General features: G+C 41.2%; 1 protein-coding gene across 2 annotated transcripts in view; it reads right to left on the reverse strand.

The window, feature by feature from the left end:
• Window positions 1-25,380, reverse strand: part of IGF1R (insulin like growth factor 1 receptor) — a 265,194-nt gene that overhangs the window by 17,620 nt on the left and 222,194 nt on the right. The window contains exons 6-17 of one of the 2 annotated variants that reach the window (XM_065412490.1): window positions 24,507-24,721; window positions 22,258-22,384; window positions 19,707-19,945; window positions 17,347-17,514; window positions 16,923-17,127; window positions 10,800-11,086; window positions 8,988-9,124; window positions 7,533-7,692; window positions 6,279-6,378; window positions 4,533-4,603; window positions 2,417-2,646; window positions 1,942-2,052 (exon numbers count right to left, since the gene is read on the reverse strand). In XM_065412490.1, the coding sequence (XP_065268562.1) occupies window positions 1,942-2,052; window positions 2,417-2,646; window positions 4,533-4,603; window positions 6,279-6,378; window positions 7,533-7,692; window positions 8,988-9,124; window positions 10,800-11,086; window positions 16,923-17,127; window positions 17,347-17,514; window positions 19,707-19,945; window positions 22,258-22,384; window positions 24,507-24,721 (2,050 nt within the window). Of the gene's footprint in view, window positions 1-1,941; window positions 2,053-2,416; window positions 2,647-4,532; window positions 4,604-6,278; window positions 6,385-7,532; window positions 7,693-8,987; window positions 9,125-10,799; window positions 11,087-16,922; window positions 17,128-17,346; window positions 17,515-19,706; window positions 19,946-22,257; window positions 22,385-24,506; window positions 24,722-25,380 lie in introns of both variants that reach the window. The other variant, XM_065412489.1, reaches the window with a different exon arrangement.

Genomic DNA, 25,380 nt, shown 5'->3' on the forward strand with positions numbered 1-25,380 from the left:
ATTTGTGGCAGTCAGTCAGGAAGGAGCCAATCCACTGCATCTATCCAGAACAATGAGTTCAGTATGAGAAGCACTGTAAGATACAGTAACTCCTCACTTAACGTCGTCCCAGTTAACGTTGTTTCATTGCTGATCTATTAGAGAACATACTCATTTAAAGTTGCGCAATGTTTGCTTACAATGTTGTTTGGCTGTGGGGGCTTGGAACCAGGGTGGGCCGGCAGCCCCCCTATCAGCTCCCCTCCACCCCCCCACCATGCCTCCCGCCTGCCAGTGGCCCTGTGGATCAGCAACTTCCCCTCTCTGTCCCAGCACCTCCCGCTCGCAGCAATCACTTTTCAAGGGGGGGACGACAATAAGTCAGCATGCAGAAGAGAAAAACAGACTAGGCAGTACTCCTTTTCAATCATTCTCTTGTTTATAATATCACTGCTCACTGTCTCCAAAGTCTACTGAATTTTGTTACTTTCGCTCTTGGTGAGCTCTTCAATATGACCCAGGACCTGTACCTTGATAAAAAAAGCCTTGGCCTCCGTGCTGAGAAGCTAGCCCAATCCTTATGTAATCCATATTCCCATTAAATGATGGGGTACAGAACAGTGTTTTTAAAGAACCTGCCTTTTGTTTCATAAAATGCCCTTCATTTTACACCTAAGTTTCATTCACACAAACCAGGTGTTTGCTCTCTGTTGCTGTAAATTATTTACATCACAAATGCTGCATTGTGAAATTGAGGGTCACAGAAAAGTGCTGAGCACATTTTATACACGGCCAACCTTAATTTGAGCAGGAAGTGACCTCTAACGTTCTTTCCTAACCTTTCGGACCCTGTAATGTACGTGAGTGATTTTATCTATTAGACTGACAGGGCTGAATATTAAACATGAGCATGACTAAATATTAGTTTTATTGCGAAGTGCTCATTCATAATTTATGTCAAAAACAAAGGGGCAGCATGTAGGGCTTCATCCAAGAGCAATTACCCTGCTCGTGCATTTTTTAAATGATTGTACTGTGTTGCAGCTTTATCAAGAGTCAGATTAGGCAAGAAAGATTAATTTAAACCTGAAAAACAGGCACTTAGTGACACAGAGGTGGACATGTGTGCTACTGTACACATTCTGCTCTCCCTGTGAAAAACGCTCTTTTGGCATAAGGAGCAGCAGATCACAGAACAGCTGGAGTTTCATTAACAGAGCTCAAAGAGAAAAAAAGATAATTGCGAGAAAGAAGATAAATTTCATTCTGTATAAGTATTTAACTCCTTAAATGCACGGGTCGGACACAGGGGAGTGAGCAAAGAGTAGCAGGAACTCAGAGAAGGTTCTGAAGAGCCCTGGGCATGAACACCCCGGAAAAGTCAGCAATGAAATGATGAAGCTGATTGCTCAGTTACTGGGCTCCTATTATAGCTAGTAATGAAGGTTAGCTGCCAGCAGGGCAAGTAAACTATGCACCACACTTAGTTCACAGATTAAAAAGAAAAAAGAATGAGGGAAATTATGGGACACAATGAAGATACCAGTTGGCTTTAACACGAGGAGTGAACTGGAGATAGTCCTGCATTTCTGCAATGGTCTCTTTTTAGATAATGTGTAATTTAACAAAGACAGGCCCACAACCTTTAAAATAAATGAGGTGGAGGAAATAAGATGTGATAAAAATGAGACACACAAAAAGGTCTGCAGAAACCTGCTAACCGACGCATCAGAAAGCCAGGGGTATTGTGTACTAAAGCACAGACCAATGAGGCTCCACAGCTGTGCCAAGCCAGTACAGTAACTGGGCCAATGTGCGTGAGGAAGGTTTACATCAGAAAACACTGACAAGGACAGTTGCTCCAAACAAGGCAGGAGACTGACAGCATGGGCAAGTTTGGTGTGTTGAACTCATTACCTTTTCTTGCAAGTGGAGGGGAAAAAAACCAGCCCACACGCTCACCTCTGTGTCCGGCCGCAGGGACCTCAGATAACTCTTGAGATCCCCGCGTGTCATGAGCTCCATGATAACCAGCGTTGGTTGGCCTTGCGAGACAACTCCAAGCAGCCGCACCTGAAAGGGAAAAGTTAAGATTACCCAGCAGATACGGCTAATTATTATTGGGGAAATTATTAACCAATTAAAAGCCCGGTTATTAACTAGGAGTGGCCCTAGTCTGGAACCAACACCCACAAATCTTGGGAAGAGTTTTGAAAAGATTTCGATCCCAACTCTGTGGCAGCGGCCATCCCTATTAATGCATTATCACGACGCACGTTGTGAGAGCCGTGTGATGAGGAAGCACTTTCCTTTAGCATGCTGCTTTAGGAGGTCTTGACTCTTGGTATCATGGAGTCAATCAAGCCTGGCACCTGATACCATCATGCCAGTAACTACAGGTACGTTAAAGGAAACTGCTCAATTTCAAGCAACTTACCACATGATGACAATTGAACTCCTTCATGACTGAGGCCTCGTTTAAGAACTCTATCCGTTCACGCATGCTTGCAGACTCATTGACAGTTTTGATGGCCACTCTAGTTTCTGGCTCGTCCTTCACCACTCCCTTAGCTATTCCCTCGTAAACCATTCCAAAGGAGCCCTGCCCAAGCTCCCGGCACATGGTGATCTTCTCCCGGGGCACTTCCCACTCATCCGGAACGTATACTAGAGCGAGAGAGAACAGCCAATGATATTCCACACAAAGTTGTGCAAATGGGGAGAAGACTTGTGGCTTCAAGATAAAAAACCCCAACCATGAATTATGAGTAGCAAAATGCACACAGCACGAGGACATAAGTATCAAGCTATATATGCAATTGTTTCCATGTTCTTTCCCAGACAGTTTACCTATCTTAGGTTTTTACATAGCACCTAAAGACTCAAGATTTTTTTCTTCCCTCTCTGCAGAAACCCCAGCCTTAGCAGTCAAAGGAACAAGCTACAATCCCAAACAATGTCAGTGCTTTGTGTTGCCATCATGACTATCAAGCTAGCTCACCTGAGATGACCTTTAGCAGAGGCCGTCAACTTCATGGCCAGTTTCAGTTCTATCTAGGATTGTGATTACTTGATTGTTACCAGCCTAAAGCATACACAAATCTTAAAGGATGACGACTGTGGTGGAAAAAAGGAAGCATAACTATGGTTCTTGAATAATGGAAAATGACTAGGGAACAACTATGTGCAAACTCAGTATACAAAACATGAGTTGTAAAGCACATCCCTCGGCCTGCGCCGCTTCCCGCAGCCCCCACTGGCCTGAAACAGCGACCCGCGGGCAATGGGAGCCGCGATCGGCGGAACCTGTGGACGCGGCAGCTAAACAAACCGGCCTCGCCCGCCAGGGGGCTTACCCTGGCAGGCCGCGTGCCAAAGGTTGCCGATCCCTAGCCTAGAGCTACAGAAATCTTTTTTTTTTTTTTTAAATTGGCTCCCTCAAGTTCTATGAAAATCTTGATGGGGTTTCTTATGGGGGGGCGGGAGGGGGGAGGGGTTGCTCTACTTACAGCTGCAAATCTTTCACTTGAAGCAAGTGGAGCTTAAATCCGAAGCAGGACTTCTCAATTTATTTATTTATTTATTTTAAAGTCAGGAAGGGCAGTCACTATGATGCCCCTTCTTCTAGCCTCTCCCTATATTTAAAAGATGAGGTCCTCAGCCCCCTAACGGCAGGCCATATACACAACAAAAGGGACAGAGGGGGCCCTAAAAGCCCAATACAGTATCTGACTTTGGGGCAAGGGCTATATCTCACTGTGTGATGGCACAGTGCTTAGCACAATGGGGTCCCGATCTCAGTTGGGGTTTTTAGGTGCTACCAGAATACAAATATCTTGCTATATTTTGAGATGAGAATTTAAGAACAGTTACAAGTATATAAAATCAAGTTGAAACTAGCACTAAAGAATTGTTTCATCAGCTAGAGAACAACCCTCCTTCTTTATATTACAGGATAGGAACACAAAGGGATTTAGATTATGTTAAACATATGTACTTGTTTCCACATACAATTTCCACCCGTGAAGTGTCTGATGGCTCACAGCACTGGTGTGCCTGCATCTTCAAATATGAAACATCTTTTGACTGTCTTATTGTTCTACAAATTAGAAGGGCCCGTAGTTTAATAAAGGAGTAATAACAACTAGTTTTAGTATTTAGGTTTGCTTTAAAACGTCAGAAGCTTATACAGCCCACTATCAAAGAGGTTTTCAAGAATTATTTTTCATTTCAGTTAAAACAACTAAACAGTAACACTAGACGAGTGGATGAGAATCCAAAAGGGAAACTGCTCTATCTAGTTTGACTGACTGTGCAAATTGCAAGAAGACATAAGACTTTTTAAAAATATTTTTTCAGTTTATTAACCGTGGTGGCATTATACATTTCCACTGACAGACTATTGATATGTGAGTAATATAGGTAAAGCAAGCTGAGTTTTAGGTTGACTGTGTCTTATTAAATCTCTGCATCTTTCAAAATGGGGCTTGACCTGATCTCACACAACAGAATATATTAAAGTAAAAGCATCAGAAGCTCAAGGCCACACTTACCATCAGAAGCACTGAAGTACTCAGGGTTCACAGAAGCATAAAGCACTCCATTGCCTAGTCGGTCACTGTTCCTGTTAAAACATAAGATGTATTTTTTTTCATCCTTAAAAACACAACTAGCATTTCCAATCCTCCTCTTCCTTGGCTTTTCCACTATTTGCTCCACCACCTGTCCTGTTACTTCTTACATGTGGCACGTGGAGGGGTTTTCGGACAAGATGAGAGAGGAACTGACTTTGTTGATCTAACAGAGTTCTTGTTCTACCTGCATATGCCAACACGGGCCACACCAACTGAGAAAATGGCCTGAACAGTCTTCATGGGAGACCCCTCCCCTCCCCGCCCCCCTTCCCCAGTTCCGTTCCAGTCCTCTTTACACCATATCTGCACCAGAGAAGAATGAATATGAAACACTGTAATGCACTAGGTTCTCACGTTTCTTTTTATGGCTGAATGTAAACAGATTCCAAGGCCAGAAGGAACCATTGTGATCTAGTCCGATCCCCCTATATAACACAGGCCATTCAACTTCCCCAAAATGATTCCTAGGGCAGATTTTTTAGAAAAGTATCCAAAAGCTCTTCCCCCAGGACTGATTATATGATGATGTGCCATGCAGGAGATCTGTGCTCAGGATCAGTCTTGGGATTCCATGCTTCCCAACCTGCAGGAGATTAGGTGGGTTTGGGATAGTCTTGATTTTAGGAAACATGCTACATGCAACTTATTTTATGGTTCAGTTCTGGCAGATTAATAAACTATCATCAAGGCTCTGCAAACGTGACCAAACATTTCATTCCCTGGGCTGGAGCAGGCTTGGGATGAGCTGGCAGGATTAGTACAAGATAAAGGTTGGGTGAGAGAGGGGTGTCAATTAGCAAACCTATAATGCCAGAATAAACAGTGCCACTAAAAACTATCGCTCTGGTACAGAGAGAGATTTGGTAAATGCCATGTGTAAAGTGAATGTAAGCATTTTCAGTAAATACAAGCAGTCCTTGACTTTACGACGTTCGATTTATGACGAACTGCACTTACGACGTTTCTGAATGGACACCCTGATTCGACTTACGGCAATTGGTTTCGACTTTATGACGTTCGGTCCCGCAATAGAGTGGATTGCGGTTCCGAGTTACGACTTACGACGCAATTTTCAGGAACCAATTGTGTCGTAAGTCCGAGGAGTGCCTCTATATCTGAGGTGGGAGAAGGGATTAACGTAAATCTCTACATGCAAAAAACAGCCAAAGCTTATTTAAACGTTGGTGCAAATTCTAAATTTTCCTTTTCTTCATTAAAAAACATTCAGCAATTGTGAAGAGGCTACCGAGATGCGAAATACCATGTTCACTTGGATTGACTACAATCTATCCAGCGAATAAGGTTTTGTGGTTTCCAAAGTGATTCAAATTGTTGGCTAAACCTCTGGTCTATACGGTTCTATTTTTGCTATCATTGTCCCAATGGAGATACATCCCCAAAAGACCATCCCCTCCCCCCCTTTTCCCTCCTCTCAAGCTCAGCATGGTAATGAAAAGCCTTTCCACAACTCCCTCAGCAGACAGATGCTCATTAGTAACTCGAAACATCATCTCCCGATAAGAGAAAAATCTGCTTTTGTCTATCCTGTATGGTCCTCCAAACACCGCTTTGGTTTCAAATTCAAACTTCCCCTTTGGGCATTGAGTTCAAAATGAACATTGCCTCCCAGTTTAGTCTCCCTCATGAGTGTATGCAAGATCTCACCTCTTTTTGTTAAAGACGTACAGCATTATTAGCAAACCTCCAATGATCAGCAGCACTGCAATGGGGAGCACAATTATCAAGTGCAGGAAATTCCCATAGTCTGCCGCTGAAATACACAAGAAAACAAAATTCTTACGTTGCTATAGAATTTCTACCACCACAAGAGTTTTCAGCCTACACAAGATATTGCCATACTGCAAAATGAGAAAATTCAGTTTTCTGTCTGAAGTGTAGAAATTTCTTCAGGAAGACTCCCTAACAATAAATGACTAGAGAATCAGAAATCTGAGAAAGAGGACAGCATTAATATTGTAAAAGAGCAGCGTTCTGTTTAATTGAGTTTTGGTTTAACTAGGTATGTTTATGGTCTGATGTTCTTCTTTACATGATTAATGCATGCTTATCCTTTTAAATCTATATATACACATCTATATATAAAGACAGCATGCACACAAATATTTTGTTGCTCCAATTTCAACTCAAAATTCTATCAAAATTTGTTTTATTACAAATGGGAGAAGAGGACACAGGTATTTTGCCTGGATATATTGAGGGTAATAAACGTATCTGCTTTGCAAATAAGCAGAAACAAAAATAAGACGTGCAGATGTAGAAGAAAAAGATGAGATGTCTATGGTAGCCATAAAAGCACTGGGTGGAACTTGTTTACCAATTTGTTTCTGTGTAAAACAATTGCTTCATTTCCAATATCACTACCCCCTCTTGCATCAACATGTTGATCTTCTGTCAAAGTGGCACTTGAGTTCCATAGTAGGGAAAAAAACAGCTAAAAATGGAATTGTAACAAAGCTCCATGCAAATAAACTTGGCTTCTTGTATCACATTAATGCATGCGATAGGTATTCCATATTGCCAGATGGGTTCCAGATTCAAATTCATAATACTGCTGCATGGTTATTCCTAGCAGTACATTTTCACCCAAGATTAGTATACCACAGGGACAACATTTACTATTATTAATGTATAGACACACTAACCTATACATGTGTATACACATGCAAAACAGAATAGGACTAGCCTCAGAAGGTACTGTTCATTCATATGCACTTTCCAATTAAGAGAATGCAGAACAGCTCCCAAAGAAGCATGCACAACTGAGCAAGTATATAGAGAACTTAGGAAGGATGATCAAAGTCCCAATCATGCATGCAAACAACAGGAGTAAGTGAGATAACTCAGGAAGTAAGCTAGTAACCACAGATAGTTTGACGCAACCTATAAAATTCCTCTTACGTTTGGGTTGTACATAGAAAGACACTGGTTCAGTCCATGATCCATTTCCAGCTAGAGAGGTGGCCTGAACTCTGGCAGAATAGTTTCCAGGGTTTAGATGAGTTAGTTTGGCTCCTCCAAACTTCCTGTATTCCTGTCTAGAAACACATTCCCGTTTCTCCTGAAAGAAGAAGAACGGCTTGTACTACATGTAAATATTTTTATACTTGTAATTGTCAGGAACTCAGTAAGGTCACAGTTTTTGCTGGGCTTTGCATCGCATTCATGATTTAAACTTGTTTCTTCAACTAAAATCAGAACAGTTCTCCCTTTGTGCAATTTAAGGATATTTGGAATCCAACAATGGTAAAAGCAAGTAAAACAAGGGAAGGATTGTAACATATTGGCTAGAAATAGAGACTGAGAGTCGGGATTCCTTGTTTCTATTTCAAGTACCACCACAGCTGCTGGACAAGTCACTTAAATCTTCACCCACCTGTAAATTTGGCATAATACTTAGAAATTGTCTCAGAGGTATGTTGCAAGACTCAATATCTACAAATCCTTGGATGAACGCTGCTGCTAACAGCACTATTAAAATAAAGGGAAAACTTGTTGCTATACAACTGCCCTTACAAATTTGCTTTAGCAAATAGTTACTAATTCAGTTCTCTCTATTCCTCCTTAAAGAAAATACCATCAATACTGACCACTGTGCTGTATCTGTACTATTTAGTATTAAAATCTGTTCATAACTATATCAAAGTCTACCTTAAAAAGCAAAGCACCTTTATTTCTTTAAAAAGTATTCAGCTTAACGGGAGAACTAAAAAGGGGGAAATTTGGGAAAGCTTGGGAGGAATACAAAATTTAGTTGTATTTTAAGTATTAAATCCTAAAGGTCCTTTTTATTTTCTTTAAAATGAGTGATCTCATTAATAAAGCATCTCCTAGGCACATGGATCCCAAAGCACTCTACAAACTTTACACAAACAAAAATCACCCTCCCACCTAGAAAATGTGGGCTCATCCAGAATGAAATCAAGTAATTTTTTTTTTTAACAATGCACACCAATGCTTAATAATGTAGGAGATGAATTTAGCATGGGCACTGGAAGGTAATGCTCCGAGTCTTGTGAAACGTAGCACATGAGCTTCAATAACCACACGTGCCCAGGACCTCAGTTTTAAGTCGCTGAGACCCTTATACCATGTTAAGCCACTCAAAAAATACCAATTCAAAAAACAAAAGAAAACAAAAAAAAGACTACTGTATTCACACCAGGGTATTTCAATGGGACTTCCATCCAAGTATTGACTCAGTCTGACCCCCTATAGCTTGTCGGAGTTGACCAGACCACAGGTAGGAAGGACAATGTTTTCACCCCTCAGCTCACAGAGAGTCGAGAACACGTGAGATTAGTTCCAACAGAACCCCTCCTCCCTCAAACAAACATGTCTTTGATCAATCCTCACCTCTCCATGCTGCCCATATTTGATTTCATACATCAGTATCAATCCATTAGGGCTTACAGGTTCTGACCACTTCAGATAGATGGCATTATCTTCTTTGCCTTCCCACGTTACTGTTCCTGGAATGTTATCTGCTCCTTCTACAAAATAATTACAAGAGTTGATGTAACGCAAACAGCATTGCAGCCTGTCTGAATCTGAGACAACTGCTGGGCCAAGCTAGGTGAAGAGATCAAAAAACAAAATTCCTAACTACTCCAGAGGCGCCAGAACAGCACAATAAATATTGTTCAAATCCCCAGAGAGCAAGGAGTAAGCACTTGAAGGCTTGTTGGAGAGATTAGTATTGCCTGAACAATACTGTTACAGCTGATGCAGGGCATAGGCCTAAAAACATCAGGACACAATAAGTAAGTGATCTAATACAAAGTACAGGCTGAAGAACTTAGTATATTCGTGACTGGTTCTTTCTTCAGACCTCCACAGTACTCTCCATGGTAGTGAGTGAAAGTCATTCTGATCTGATGGCTGTAGAAGGCCCAAAATAGCAGCAGTAGGTGTTGCATCTCTGCAGAGCTACTTGCAGTATAGTGTCCACGTCACAGGATGCAAAGACAGAGGCTTGTCAGAAAAACAGACACAGGTTGGGGTCTGCACGGAGGTCAAAATGGGCTCCATTGTCACAGCGTCTGGATTGTCAGTGGAGGGACAGTAACTGCAGTGTGTGCAGTCACAGCTTATGATGGAGAGACATCAGTGCTCTTTGCCTTATCCCCAGTGCTTTTGGTTTTGGAAATTATTCAGCAGGCTGCCTGGGGACTATGAATACTGGTCCAGTCAAGCAATATATGCATTAGGTTCAAAAGCCCACACGATCACAAAGGTCCTCAATTCTGAGAATTCACAGGCTAAGAATTTGGGAATGTTTGTTTCCTTTCCCCTGAGCTCCTGGATTTCCCTACTTACTTGAAATAAACAATACCTCTGCATTGTACAGACAATGGTTGGCTCTGGATTATCTTCAGCATTTCCTTCCAGAAAGCAAAACCACTACCATTTTGCACCAAAAAGAAACCAGGCATCTGCTGGAGTTATGACTGCATATGGGTTTATACTGAAATAAGGTCTTTTCTTCTCAGTAGATGAGCAATCTGTATAAGCTCAAGCCTTACTACAGTGATTGCAAACAGTTGTGAGAGTACCCAGTATTCCATATTTGAGATAGACTAGTTGTTTGTGATTGGTCACGAAAAGTGACACAATATTGTTTCCAGTCCCAGACTGGAGGAGCGCACTAGCATTCCGTGGCAGAGGAAACATTTTGTTTTCATGGCAAACACTCACACAAGTAAAACTCAAACATCTGTGACCAGGCCAAAGTGAACTGATTAGAAACTGCGAACAAATATCCATGGACTACAGCATGTCAGGAAAGGTATACTCAATCCTCCTGCATCAGGGTGTCTGAGGGGCTCAGAAAACCATTTCCACTCCCTCCCTGCACCTGTCAACAGATTTGCAGAGTTATCTGGGCAGACAATAGGGATTATTTGCCTTCCTCTGCAGCAGTGAGCAATGCCATAGGCTGGACCTTGGAGTTAATGGACTAATAGAAGGTGTCGATCCAGTAAGATAACATTTTACATAACTCTCACATTTAAAAATATGTTTATTTTTGCACCAAAAAAAAAAAATCCTTAAAAAACCCTATTATTTTATATTTGGTTTTCAAAGCGGTCTCTCCCTGTGTGTATCCAAGATACATGTTACCGCCCAGAAAATGAAATGTAATGCTTGAAACACTGGAGATCGTACCTGCAGGCATGGTTCTTGCAAAGACAAAGTTGGAAGCACTGCACCCAAGTGTGTCTGCTTCATGGTTGCAGCTGTGAATATCAATACGGTAAAGAGTAAAAGGCTGGAGGTGGGAGATGAGCGTCCTCTCCCGGCCCTCCACTTTGCTCTCATAGAATGGATATTCCATCTCGCTCTCCTCCACATCAGACACATTGGCGAAGTGATCTGGCACCGTTGTGTTCTTGTTCCTACTGGCAACAGTGGTGTTTGCGATTCGGAACACATCCCTGCGCTTCCGGTCCGGTCTGCAGAGAACAAAGGGCAATATGTGGAAACAGGTCGTTTTAATGTATTAAACTTCTCAACTGACCGTCAGGGAAGGCAAGAGAAAAATTTAAGTCAGAAAGTATGTATCTAATCAGCTTACAGATAGACAGACTATACAAATGAAAGAATAAGGAAGCCACTAGATGGACTTCATTCTTTATCTGAATCTACTACATGTTCAGCACATTCCATTTTTGACTGCTTTGGAAACAGACCCACGCTATCTGAGGCTCAAGTTCTAACCCAAGATAAACATGCACAACCTTCCACTGTGCAAGCCCCACTGAGGTCAATGTTTTGAATGGCAAAAATGTGCCCAAGGTTGTTACATGAGCAAACCGGATCCATATTTAATGATGGTGATGCTGAAATAAAATAAAATCAGATGGTACAGGTTTAAAAGCTCCCCCCCACAAAAATCTGAAAGGATATGAATTGTACAGCTCCAAGGTCCAGTTTTTAATTTTCTGGTTAGGATGAAAGCAATTAAAGGCTGCTTAATTTACGGTGTTGAGGAGGCAAACCAGGGATAAACTAAAAACGGTGGAAGATAACAGCTGTGCCCTTATGGACGTCATTTCCCCACCATTTCTCAAACGAAGTCTCTAACTGACCAACCTTATGATTTGAGAAAAATCAGCACCATCTAGTGCAGGTGTGTACTGAAATGAGGCACTAAGCAGCTTTGCAAATCAGCAGCCCAAGGAGCATCTCAACACAGAATGAGAGCTAAAGTTAACCAGTGTACACGAGTGGCTTGGTTTTCTTGCATTGTTCTGTGTTTTACTAGCAACAGTCAGTCACTGGACATGTTTGGCTTTTGAGAGAAGTCTGTTAACAGCTTCTTCATTTTGTAAGGGAAGTAGTGGGCAAAGGAACATGAGCATTGTATTAGCACAACAGAGGACATCTGAAAGATATAGAAAATAGTAAGTACGTGCCTCAGAAAAAGGAGCTTTTTAATTTTGTCTGTAAAGTTGCATGTGCACCTATGGAAATAAAACGAACATTTGTCGTAATCTATGTATTGAATTAAAAAACGAGTGATCTACTGCAATGATCCTGCAGTTTCTGTTGTTTCACGTTTTAGAATTGGCAGTGCAGACAGGCCTTTTTTTGTCAGTATAGTTGTCAACATGGGGACACGGTGTACATGATAAAATGAATCTAGCTACCACACATCACTATCACACATCAGAGGTGTCACATGTTCTTCAGTTTGGAATTTGGGTCTTTGTTCTACACAGGAACGCAGACCACATAAACAGGATGACCGTTTCCAAATGCTCCAATCTTAATCCATCAAGTGTTCTTGATTTAGATTTGAATTAACAGAACACTGAAAGAGTGAGGTGGCGGGGAGAGAAATCAGGGAAGAATCTACACCAGAAATATTTCCTTCATTGTACCACACCTCACATTATACCACTTACACAATGATCGTCTATTACTAGGCCAGTGCTGGGTCTATATCAAATTACTACAGTGAGGCAATGATTTCAACACATTCCCAATCAAGGAGTGGGCATTAAGAACGGAAAAAGTGCCCCATCAATTAGGAAACATATTAGATCAGAGAAATAGCTCACTATGAAATAAATAGTCTTAGAACATTGAGCCATATCAAAGAGTTCATCAGAGCTGCGTGCCAAACAACTGTGGGCACATTTGGTTTTGAAACCTATTGGCAGAGGAGTTCACTAAGGCCAAGCTTACAATGGAAAAGCTACGCCTCTAGAAGAGAACTCGTGTAACCACGTTATGCTGGCGGGAGAGAGCGCTCGCATCAACATATGCCAGCAAAACTTATGGCGCTTGGCAAGTGTTCTTTTCACACCCCTGAGCGACAAAAGTTTTGCCGACACAAGTACTAGTGTACACATGGCCTTAGATTCTCCCAAATCCTAATCAATCTCAGGTTGCATATATGTGACTCTCACAAGGCAGGCAAACTGCAGCACAAGTATCAACTAATAAATATGGAGACAAGGAAAGGACTACCTGTATTATCAAGCAACACACCCCATGTGATTAACTCAACTCAGGGCTTGTCTATAAGACCAAAGGCAAACTGGGGGGCAAATCTACCTCGCACTAGCCTGCCATGTGCTAAATTGCTGCACGGACACTGCTGCCGCGCTCTAGAAATTCCCTAGTGTGCTCCGACCTACTCCCATTTCAAAGCGGAGTAGATCACAGCACACCAGGTAACTCTTAGTGCGAGGTGGCAGCAGGTGCCACATGGTGACGTAATGCATGGCAGGTTGGCGCAGGGTAGATTTACATCCCAGCTTGCTGTGAATGAAGTGTTGGTAGAGACAAGTTCTTAGTAAGTCTACAGCATGAAATGGGAGAATTTCATAGCGAACAAAAGCAGACACACCGTCTCTTTGACAACAAGTATCACTGAAGAAGTCACTAGGCCTGTTTGCTGTGCTTTGGTAGAGTCATCGTTCATCCCCTAATTCCACTGCAGAGAATAAACCTTTGGACCAGCATAAAAGAACAAGGATGCCTGCTCTTGAATTAGAGAACATTTGTGCTTGTGACAAAAAGCAGTGATATTGGAAATAAAAATCAACTACAAAGTCATATGTTGATGCAAGAACACATCCTGACAACCAAACAACCAGAAGGAGTGACCTTACCTACCACCACGTTTACAGGATGTGTTAAGATTCTCTCTTTGACAGTCTCTGAAAAATTTAAAGCAGGGTCCTACATTTACTTTGAAAAAGAGAATAAAAACACAGAACGCGCGGGCAAAAAAATACAGTCACGTTAGGGAAAGAGAGAGACCGACATATTAACCACAAGGCAAACATAACTAAAATACTGAGGGATCTGACATCAATGACTTTCTGTCAAGAAGCTGCCAACTTTGCGGGAACACCCAAATGAGGAAAAAATTAGTACCCAAGAAGCTAGACAGCCAAAAATAAAGGAAGGTCTTGGGGGAAAAGGCAAGTAAATCCATCTATGTTCTGACATAGGGAGGAGGGGATAACAAACAATGAGAAAATAAAATCACTGAAAAGAAAAAGGAGATCTTTAGAAGAAATGGATATGTCAGTGCAAAATCTAATTACCTTCTTAGGGTGTGTCTACACTACTGTCATCATAGCAGCACAACGATGCTACAGCTCTGCCACTGTAGTGCCATAGCATAGGCACTTCCTAAATCGATGGAAGGGGTTCTTCCACTGATGTAGGTCATCCACTTCTCCAAGAAGCGGTAGGTAGCTAGGTCAATGGAAGAATTCTTCTGTCAACATCGCCATATCTACACAGGGATTATGTTGACCTACCTACGGTGCTAAAGGTGTGAAATTTTTCACAGCCCAGGGCATTGCCGCTAGGTTAATTTAATTTTGAAGTGTAGACCAGGTCTCTGACTATGTGCTAATTGTAAAGTTACAGCTTCTCAGATGCTGAGTGTTACTCGGTTACCACTAGAAAACAAAAGGAAAGCTGAAGAGTAATGGCTCTTGCAGTGCTGTAAACGCAGCTCCAAGAGCAATAAAAATTATCTTGTCTCGGCCCTACCCTTCCTGCTGCAACGCTGTACGCTGGGCCCTTTAGAAATCACAAACAGGCCAGGGCAGGATGATGTAACGACACAGATGTATTGGTTTTTAAGCAGCCTGAAAACCGCACGGTCAGACCCTTTTATTTACATGCTGTGCTTCTTTCATAACATCCCAAAGACAGGCAAGACCCAGGTAGAAAGCTGGAAACATAATACACTTCTAATGAGGCTTGTGTTGACACATGAATTAACTTCCCCCTCAGGGAAAAAGAAAAGAAAAAAAATAGACAGCTGCAAGTAAGAAGTTGCTCAGATTTGTCCTATGGAGAAATCTCACCAGGTCATAATCTCACATTTCCCTGACATTCAGACTTCTTAAAAGTCACTTAACTAACTCAGCTATTTACAAGTCTTATATCTTATCTGATCCTGCTGTTAAATCACTGAAAAGAAAAATATACCCATTATGAAAGCAAGCTGAGTAGGGGGAAAACTGTAAAACATTCAAGGCATTCTTTATGAATTGCTCCCATTTAAGTTTTAAAACAGTGTAAATCTACAGCATGTAAAAGATTGCTAGTAATTTGTTCCTGCCTCTGTTCAAGGTTTACTTTTCTCTTTTTTTAAAATTAGTCCAAGAAAATTTACCATCAGACAAAATGAATGTCATGTTTCAAATGCCTGAAAGCTTTGGTTAAATGGAAAAATACTTTTCCTCCACAAAACTAATATCATGTCACTTCAGGCAATTTATAACGTGCGTGTGGTTTCCAAACCTGTCGTGCAGTAGGCCGAAGTCCGAATTTGTTTACATCATAAGGTGTTGCTCAGGATTAACACAACCACTGGTTAATTTCAGGATCTGGTCTGCTAACTTATCAGCAGTACTCACAAAATTGGAGTAAATCAACAACAGTTCAGGACAACAACTAGACACTTCCACCAAGAAGCAATATTATTTATTATTTGTACTGGGGTAGTGCACAGAGGTCTCAATCAAGGTCAGTGACGCACTGCAATAGCTGCTGTACAACCCCCAGGTAAACATGGTCCCTGCCCTGAAGTCCTTACATCAGTGATACTCAAACTGAGGCTCCTTAATGTGTCTCCTGTGGCTCTTTGCAGCACATGATATTAAAACACTGTGTGATTTAATTATTAACCAATCTAAGTTATTAACCAATCAGGACGCTTTTACTATGTTATTAACCAACTGTAGACTAGTTGGTCAGTCATTTTGCTGTGAGAATATTATATAGAGAGAGCCAAATTAAACAATGAATTCACACTACTGTGGCTCTTTTGAGTAATGCTGATCGGTAATTTGGCTCCTGACACTCAGGTCACTGCCTTACACAGTCTAAGAGTGTCTTAAATAAGATCTTTACAAGTTAAAGAAAATTTTTCTGTTCTCAAACTTATCACTCAGTCTTGTTTTTTTCATGAAGACCACACCTGAACACTTTCCCAAGCCCCATTTAATGCCAACTCCACCTACTCCTCTCCAGCCAAGAGAGACAATGAGACTACATGCATGATCAAAGCTGAAAGCGGATTGCTTACATAGTAGTGTTACAGCTACACACAGTATGCTGGCCTTGTGATCCAATTATCTTAAGTAAAAACAGCTTACAAAAGAGGTAATTTAGAAACTCAAGCATCACAACCACTGATGAATTCAATAATACCTGTTCCATGATGCCATATAAAATGGAGCTTAATGGATATGTTTCTACTTAACATGTAAGCAGCACCCTTTATCATGAAAGAGTGTGTATATTTAATTCTTGGTTACAGTCAAAGTCCAGGAAACCAAGACACTCTCCTTAATTAGTGCAGAGACATAAATTAGAAAGGACAACCATTTCAAATTCTGCAAGGCCCCCAATATTCCTTTAATTTCCAAACCAGATACATCTTCAAGATGAGTTACCTATGCATTTAAAAAGCCATTTAGAGAAAAAAAATGTTTGAAGCCAGTTCTCTGCCGCAGGTTGATTATCCTTGAAACCCTTACAGGTGAAGAACTGTTACATGACCTTTGATTCCACAAAGGAGCAACCACAAAGAAAGTCCTTGAACAATGTAGGTAAGAGCTAAGAATCAGTGAAGAAAAGAAGCTATGAAATAGAAAGACTGTAGATCACCTCTCTCCTTACATGAGGCAGTGTTTATGTGCTTACGGTTCGATTAAAAAATGCTTTCATGTGTATATACCAAGGGCCCCAGGAAATATCAGCGCTAGTCCCCACCTATAAACACAGCAAAGATCCAGCTTCTATTACCTGGGCACAAAGATGGAGTTATGGAGGAAGTTCTCAAAGACTTTCCGGTACTCTGCCTCCTCCTTCTCAGCTTGCTTCTCTGCCTCTGTCTTGGGGCAAGCACAGCAAGGTCCTTTTTCTCCCCCACTCCCTTCTGGCTTGGTGGGTTCGGTAGCTTCTTCTGTATCAATGGTCCCATCCGCATATCTCCGAATTGGGACTTTATCTTTAAAAGCAAAGACCAGATTGTTGAGGTTGAGGTTTTTTCCCTAACCGCCAGTGGGTGCATTAACGATCCATGTTCACCCTTCCCCCAGACTGGCTGTTATTCACAGAAACATCAGAGAATAGCTAACTGCAGCTGCATTTGCTGATCATGTGAATAATGAGGACGGACAGGTATGAATCTCAGGCATTTTAACACAACTGCTTTCAGCTCCCTTACCTTTGGAGCAGTAGTTATGTCGGTAAAGATAACTGTCCTGAGGCTGCTGCTGCCACCGTACAATATAGTAGGACAGGTTGCCATTGGGGAGAGAGGGTGGATTCCATTTCACTATTAGCTGAGAAGAGGCATTAGATGCTGAAATAACATCCAGTGGGATAGATGGCACTAGGAGTGGAAAAGGAACAGGGAAAAAAAAAAAATAATAGGCATTTTTACACACAACTCATTGAAATATAAAAAGCTGAGAAACAATGCCTCAATTAACTGATTTGTACATCACTCCGAAAAGCAGCTCGTCCCACCTCAAGGGGACGAAGAATGCTGCTGACTCCCCTTGGCTAACAGATGTGAATGTTTTAAAAGCCACCACCCTACAGCAGTGATCTGATGTACTCAACAACTTTCCTTAATGTCTAAGGGCCAAGTTTTGCAATCCTTAAACCAACAAAGCTCCCATTAATTTCCAAAGGGAATACTGCTTGAATAATGACCACAGAACTTGGTCTGAAGTATGTAACCATGCTCTGGTAGACTATTTAATGACATTCTGATTTCCTTACTCCACGTAATCCAGAAAGTTTCAATTTATGACTAGCACTGTCCTGTATTTTTTAGTTGCTGCTTTCTAAATAAAAGCAATTATTTATGCAAAGAAAATTTAGAATGCCAATCTGGGAAATTATGAATGGCATTATGCTGAGAGAGAAATGTAGGACCGTGGAGTAAACAAACCACAGCAACAAACCCTGCGTGATGAATTTCCGTACGAAATAATATCCAAAAACATACACAGACGTTTCTTGAGAGGTCTGATGAGATTGAGGTTCTAACTGGACTTTCTACCTCTAAATATTTTACAGAGTTTATACGGTCTTGGACAGGCAAATCCCACTGATCAAAATTTTGAATTATTTGACTTAATTCTCTCCTTGTTTGATTCACACCCTGAAAATAGACACATCTTATATGTTTGCTATTATGCTATATGAATAATGGTGGCTGTTCTCAGCTAGCATTTGTGTAGAATACATTGAAAAAAACCTCAAAATATATAGGATGGGTTTTCTCCTGAATTTGAGCAAACAAAAAGTTGAGTTGCCTCACTCAACATTGCCAGAGACTTGTTGAATTCAAGGTTGAAAAACATATCAATCTCTCAAATTTCTCTCTCTCGCCCTCACACATTTCAATGGACAAATGGTGAAAGAGGCTCCTTATTGGTAGTGCAAGGGGCCTTTTCACCAATGCAGCGTCATCATCTTGGGGATCTCTACAGCTTAAGGTCTCCAATGCTTGCTCCACGGCATGCACTAGAAAACCAAGAGCTTTAAAATAAGAGCAAAATCCCAATTGCTTTAGAAGATATAGGGCAAAAAAGAGACTTCAAATCCTATAACAGTGCACGTAGGATTACACACATTTGAAATATAACAATTTGGAACACAGCTGAGACTAACAGGTAGACAAGATGACCTGATGTTCAGTGCCTTCCAAAAATCAAACATTTAAAAGCAACGTGTTTGTAGATCTCAAAATTATAGAAATAGAAAGAAAAAAAAATAGAAATTAATGGAGATATCCCATCTCCTAGAACTGGAAGGGACCTTGAAAGGTCATCGAGTCCAGCCCCCTGCCTTCACTAGCAGGACTAAGTACTGATTTTGCCCCAGATCCCCAAGTGGCCCCCTCAAGGATTGAACTGACAACCCTGGGTTTAGCAGGCCAATGCTCAAACCACTGAGCTATCCCTCCCCCCCAAGTTTATTCGAAAGGCAGCCAACACTTAAAAGTAACAGCTAGCTTTTATCCTATGCACCTCACTATAGTATCTGGGTACCTGAGCTTCTCCCATCTCTTGTTTCAGAAATTACCTTATCAAGCTATCTGGGTTTTTTTAATAATTCATCTTTGATGCCAGGCTATTTAAATGTCCCACTCATTCTGGAAGCTATTTGTGGTCAAAAGGTGGAGCTGAATCAAACATGTTCACCTGATGTTGTGTTGTAGTGGTCAGCATTATGACTTAAAGGCAAGTACATAACTGTGAAAAACAGACACCCTGTGTTCCTCTCCGTATAGCTGACAAACAGACCCTTGTCTGCCCTCATTGCAATGTTTTCTGGGAGGAATATTACAAATGACCTTAACTGAGACTGCAATATATTTAAACTGCACTGGGCCCCTCTAATGGATTTCCTGAGTATCAAGCATTTAAAACTTGTTCATGTTTTCCAATGCACTTAGTTTTTTCCACAGTCCAGGGCTAATAAATTACACGTGCAGCTTTAAAGACCCATCTGAGTGTGTGAAAGCCCAGCCTGTGATACCTTTGCAGTGCCATGCATCACAGGCCTTACCTGCAGCATTGGTGCGTATATAGACTATTTCACTCTTTGCTCCATGGATGTGATGATTCTCCATCATTGTGAGAGTAACAGCCTTGACATAAATGGCATATTGAGTCCAAGGTTTCAGTCCCTGCAGTAAAATCCCAGGGTTGTTCTCTTTGTTTGGGGGCAGATCAACATCCACCATGTTCCAGCTATTAGAACCACAAGCATCTTGCCCATCATACTCTGTCACATTCTTGAATGGTCTGAAATATTAAAAGAAAATGGCACCAATTGTACTTTTACTTCCTCTTAAAAACACTCAAACTTTTATGGGGGAATCTCACATCAGCCTTTGTCCAATGAAACTAATAAAAAAAAAATTATTTGCTTTTTATAGAAGAATAAAAGAGAATCCCAGAGCCTAGATTTGTCTTTTATTTCCAACTGCTATAAAACTAGGGAGTTCAGATTTAGCTACAGGATTTAGCCTCTGTAGTTACTGAGATGTCAGGAATCTGAGGGAAATAGGTACTCATGGCTTACTTTCCCTTCCCACAAAAGGAAAACTATTGGATAATTTATCAGTCTGAACAAACATCTTCAATTCAACCACTCCCTGCCAAAGGAGAGATAACGTGTAACTGTTGTCAGCAGAGAGAAACAGAAACAGACCTTCAGCGATAGGCCAATAACCGTTGGAGAGAAGAAACCTGCTGGGGTATTAATTTATTATTTATAGAGCTCGGTAAGGGTACCTAGCATTATACAACGGGTAGACTATGCCAAACAAATAATCCCTTCCCCATATAATGGAATAAAAAAAAGTCCTTATTTCTCCTTATATAAATACAACGAACCATAAAACAATAAAAAATTGACAGTTTGTTACTGTCTTGTGGTAGTGGTGATAAACCATAAGAACCAATCACAGTCACATGTAGGTACAAAAGGAAACTCCTTGTACTCAATATAAATGTGTTTGGTTACATAGCTGTAGATTACTGTGTCATTTAAAACATAAACAAGACTTGTTCTAAGGACACCGACTCAGTTGCCCTATCTTACTTTCAAAAGCAGACAGTGAACTGTTTCTGACTTTATATTCACAGGTTATCTGGGCTCAAATTAAACAGATGCGACTCAGAATAATTACGGACAGTGATTGAACGTTAGCCGCAAGAACCCAGATTTCGCTACACTTTGACTAGTAGCTCAATAGCCTACTGGCTGCTTTAGTTCTTGACATAGGCAAACAACCAAGTTTGGACCTGTAATTTGTACATTTGATTCATTTTAAATTGTATTATTGGTACAACTATATACAAAGGTCTTACTTTTATTTAATGACTATTTAGCATGGACATGTCAATACTGAAGGCATACCATGTTATAGACTCATATTGTGGTATTAATAGAATTCCTGCTTCATTTGCTCACAACTTAGCTCCAGAATGTTGAAGCGAGCAACCTGCTCACCGGGCTCTGGCTCTGTTACATCTCTCTCTTTTCAAAGCAGAATCTCAATGCAGCTGACTGATTTAAGATGTTTCTGGTTGGAAGTGTTTCTTGCTCACTCTATTACTTCCACAGAGACTGTAAAACAGCTCTGGACAGCAGAGAGAAAACCTGGCCCGAGATTAGAGATAGAATGGAGTAGGGAAAGGACTACTAAAAGGTAGGGTTAGACCCTTCATGAGTGGTTGGTGTACCAAGAATTGCTGGTCAGTATGGGCCCTGGCAATAGATCCTCTTTAGAAAAGCTGCTTAGTGACAGATGAAATGGGAACACGGGTCAGAAAAATACTGGAATATGAAGGAAAAAGAGAAATGAGCCCAAGTCACCGTTTGGATCGAAACATTTTGCAAAACACTGGAGCACAGGGGGACGGAGACATTCGGATTTCAGCTCTGGTTCAGGCCCATCTCCAATACAAAGGGGTTTGGTATGTGTGCATGTGTGTGTGGTGGGGGGGAGAGGGGAGGAGCGGGGGAGTGAGAAAGGGACTACCAGATCCCAACAAAGTCAGTTTTCCCCTGCATCTTACCGCACTTCACCATCAGCAAACGCTGCAGCAACCTGTCCAACCTAGAGAACCTAAATAACCCAGAGCCCAATTAGTTACAATACTGAGGCTCCAAACCAGAACTTCAAACTGTCTCTCCAATCCATGCTGCTGCCTAGCCAATGTCATGGCTGGGAGAAGAAAGAATTGGCATAAAAGCACATATATTATTTGGAGATTCCAATAAACACAGAAAAGCACCCAGAAAATAGGCGAGCATTTTATATCACTTGGGATTTTTTAAATGTGAAAGTGTCCTGAAAACAGGTCTTAAACACCTCTACGTTAGCAGGCACTTTGGTAGTACATAGTATCAAAACAGAACCTTGTAAGAAAGGAGCACTCGAGAACAAAGTGAGTACACTGCACAGAATAAGAATTGCCCAAGGGACTTTGCTGACTCACTTTATTCTTTATTCAGCCAATAAACACAACGGTCAAGAGAGAAACCCTACCCACTGTGCCTGTTATTTCCTGAATGACATCATTAGTCTCAGAACACGTATACTCACGCCTCTTTGTAGTAAACAGTGAAGCTAATAAGATCTCTGTAATCTGGAGGGCGATACCGCTCCCAGGTGAGCTTAATCCGGTTCTTCAGGGTGGTGTTGGAGACAAAATTCAGAATGTGGCTTTCGCCTACAGCATAAACAAATGACAAGTCAGTAACCATGGCAAAATGAGTTCGATTCACAACTTTGTTATTGGGTTTTGCTGTGTTTCTTAAAACTGTGTGCCTCAGTATTATCTAGTTTAGGGGTCTCGATAGAGCTCATCACCACCCTACTGCAGGAACCTACTAGTTGCTACGTATGTTCTATTTATTCCGAAGCACTTAGTGAGGGTTCAGTAATGTTCGGATACATGGAGACACGTAAATTTGTTGCTTAAAAATTAAACATTTTCAAGTGTGTGGTTGGAATGCTGGGAAAAGGTGCTCAGGATTCTCTCTGGGAATGGAAGTCTGTTTATCTACAGGACCAGTACAGTTAGCACTACAAGCTTCCGTCTTCTATTCTGCTTATAAGTGTAAGCACTGAGTTTAAGTGAGCACACTCTGGGGTAAAAGGAAAGATCAGCTTCTATGGCCCATGCAGCCCCTGACAACTGCAATAATTTTTTTGCATTCCTATTCATTAGGCGCTGGACTGAGAACGATTAAACTCATTTCATATACAGCACAGCCGTTTGACGGCAGCAGCTTCCAGTCGCTATACTACACTGGGCTGGGCCGGATTTGAGCCAGCAACTTAGAGATGAATAGCCATCCAGTCCTGAAACAAAACTGGTTTAAAAACGTAATTCTTGGACCGAGAACTTGTGTGTTAAGTGTCAACTGTGAGTGAGTTTTAACATCTTAGTAGAACTCTCTGAAAAATAAAGAGGTTTTCACCCTCATGTACCCTGGCACTAATGGTGCTGCTATCTTTTCAAAGGCAATTTAGCTTTTGTTAATTCTCTCCTTTTTTCCTCTTTTGAGAGTCAGAAAGCTTTTTGTAATAGTTTTAAGGAACAGGCAGTGGCTGGCACTGGCTTCACGGTAGTAGGGACTGGCTGTGCATCTGTAACTCCTCCAGAACTGTGAGCACTCAGTCTATTGAATGTAAGCACACTCCTTCCTTTGCACAACAAGGATCTGCACCATCTGCATTTATGCATCATGCCTAAAGAGACAGTCAGCAGTGTATGTGTCCTAGTTTTGTAAACACTGTCCAGCACAAGGGGGTTTTACTTATAAACATGATATGCTTTAATTTACTCATTTCCAAGAACACCACAAACAACCTAACAGACAAAACATGTCATCAGCTGTATGGGTCATGGGGCAAAGCCAGGCCTGTAAGCCCTCTTTTCTTTGCAATCCTTAAAGGACAGATGGGATTTTAAATTTGTTTGTAAATCAAAAGGCCTGATCCAAAGACCATCGAAAGCAAATGGGAGTCTTCCGTTGACTTGAATGGGTTTTGGATCACGCCCTTTGTGAATATGCTTCTGCACAGCCCCAAAACACAAAGGCATTGTAACTCTGAAATATTGGAGAACTAACTGGAAATATTTCTCTCAAGTTATTCTCTGTTTGACACGGAAACAAATCACAGCAGATTTATTCTAAAGAATATTTCTAACAACTGACAAGCAGCAATCTGCACCAGCAGAGGCCAGCCAGAAGTATGAAAATAAAGCAACCTGTTTTGCACTAAAATAAATAGGCACTGAAACAAAATTCTGCAGTCTCCTCAATATCAGGAAACTAAATAGATAATCCCCTACCCCCCTAATATTTATGATGTCATGGATCTGTCTTGCAAAGGAAGTGGTGGAAACTCCATCACTGAAGATTTTAAAAACCAGATTATACCACAAATAAGGAAAAAAGATTACTTTGTGAAATATTGTGGTGTGGCAAAGCGATGGAATTGGGCAGTCTCAAACTCTTTTGTAATGTGGACATTTTAAATTGTGTTCCCGTAGCTGTAGCAATCGCTGTCAAAATCGTGTTGGGAAAACAATGCATTTTCTTCATCAATGTAATTTAGCAGCTGGAAATAGTCATCCATATGTGACCAGCCAACTCTGCAGACCACCAGTAGACCATGGACCGCAGTTTGGGAACCGCTGAATTACAATGGACAATATGTCTTTTAATCGCTAACTTCTACATTCTGTATTCTTCAATAGGATTGTGGGGTGGTTGTCCTTATTTTTAAAGCTTGTATAAGGCCTCACTCCTATTTAATTCCCCTTCTGAGCTTTGACTTACAAGAGGCTCTCTCCCCATTGTTTCTTGGATTTATATCTCCTTTAGTCTGCCGTCCCTTGGTTCCCGACACGTCCTCCATGCGGTAAATCTCAGACACACACAGTTTGGGATTAAATGCAAAGTACATTTTCCCTTCTTTGATCGTCAGGTTGTGGTGGTTCCAGTCCCACAGCTGTTGCAGATTCTGGTTGTCCAGCACATAGAAAGAATAATTCCTACAAAGAGATTTTAAAAGGCAAAGTTAGTTTTACCATCAGCTCATGGGTAGTTCCTGTCCAAACTAGTTGAACACAGTTGAACACAGGGGCAATTTGAACTGATTACAACTGCCCAGTCTCTCTGCCTCCAAAGAGGAGAGCAAATGCTTCTTCCCCCTAGGAAGTGAGTTTCCCTTGAATTTTTCCACAGGTAAGAGGGGGAACGGCTGCAATGTGGGACTCCCAGATTGCCACTGGTTGTAGGCTTCCCTTACTCCAGTGTGGGTTTGACAATGCAGTTTGTATGGAAGATGCTATACAAAACACAACTGTACACCACATGCGTCTGACAAAGTGGGTATTCACCCACGAAAGCTTATGCTCCAATATGTCTGTTAGTCTACAAGGTGCCACAGGATTCTTTGTTGCTTTTGACAATTGTACAGTATTTTATTCCTGTCCCACTCCTTGACATACAACATTCAATACATGTTCCTTTGAAAGAGATCTCTATAATGTATTTTCCACGTTAACTGCTAATGAGATTTGACAGCCTTGCATATTGTATAGCAGAAAACGTGTGCTGTACTTTAGGTCATCAAGATAAGATGGAAAGGTAGAGAATGCTGCATCCTTTCTTGTGTTACTAAATTGTGTTACATGAGCTGAATGAGGAG

This window comes from Emys orbicularis, chromosome 10 (assembly GCF_028017835.1).
Source record: "Emys orbicularis isolate rEmyOrb1 chromosome 10, rEmyOrb1.hap1, whole genome shotgun sequence".
Taxonomy (NCBI): domain Eukaryota; kingdom Metazoa; phylum Chordata; order Testudines; family Emydidae; genus Emys; species Emys orbicularis.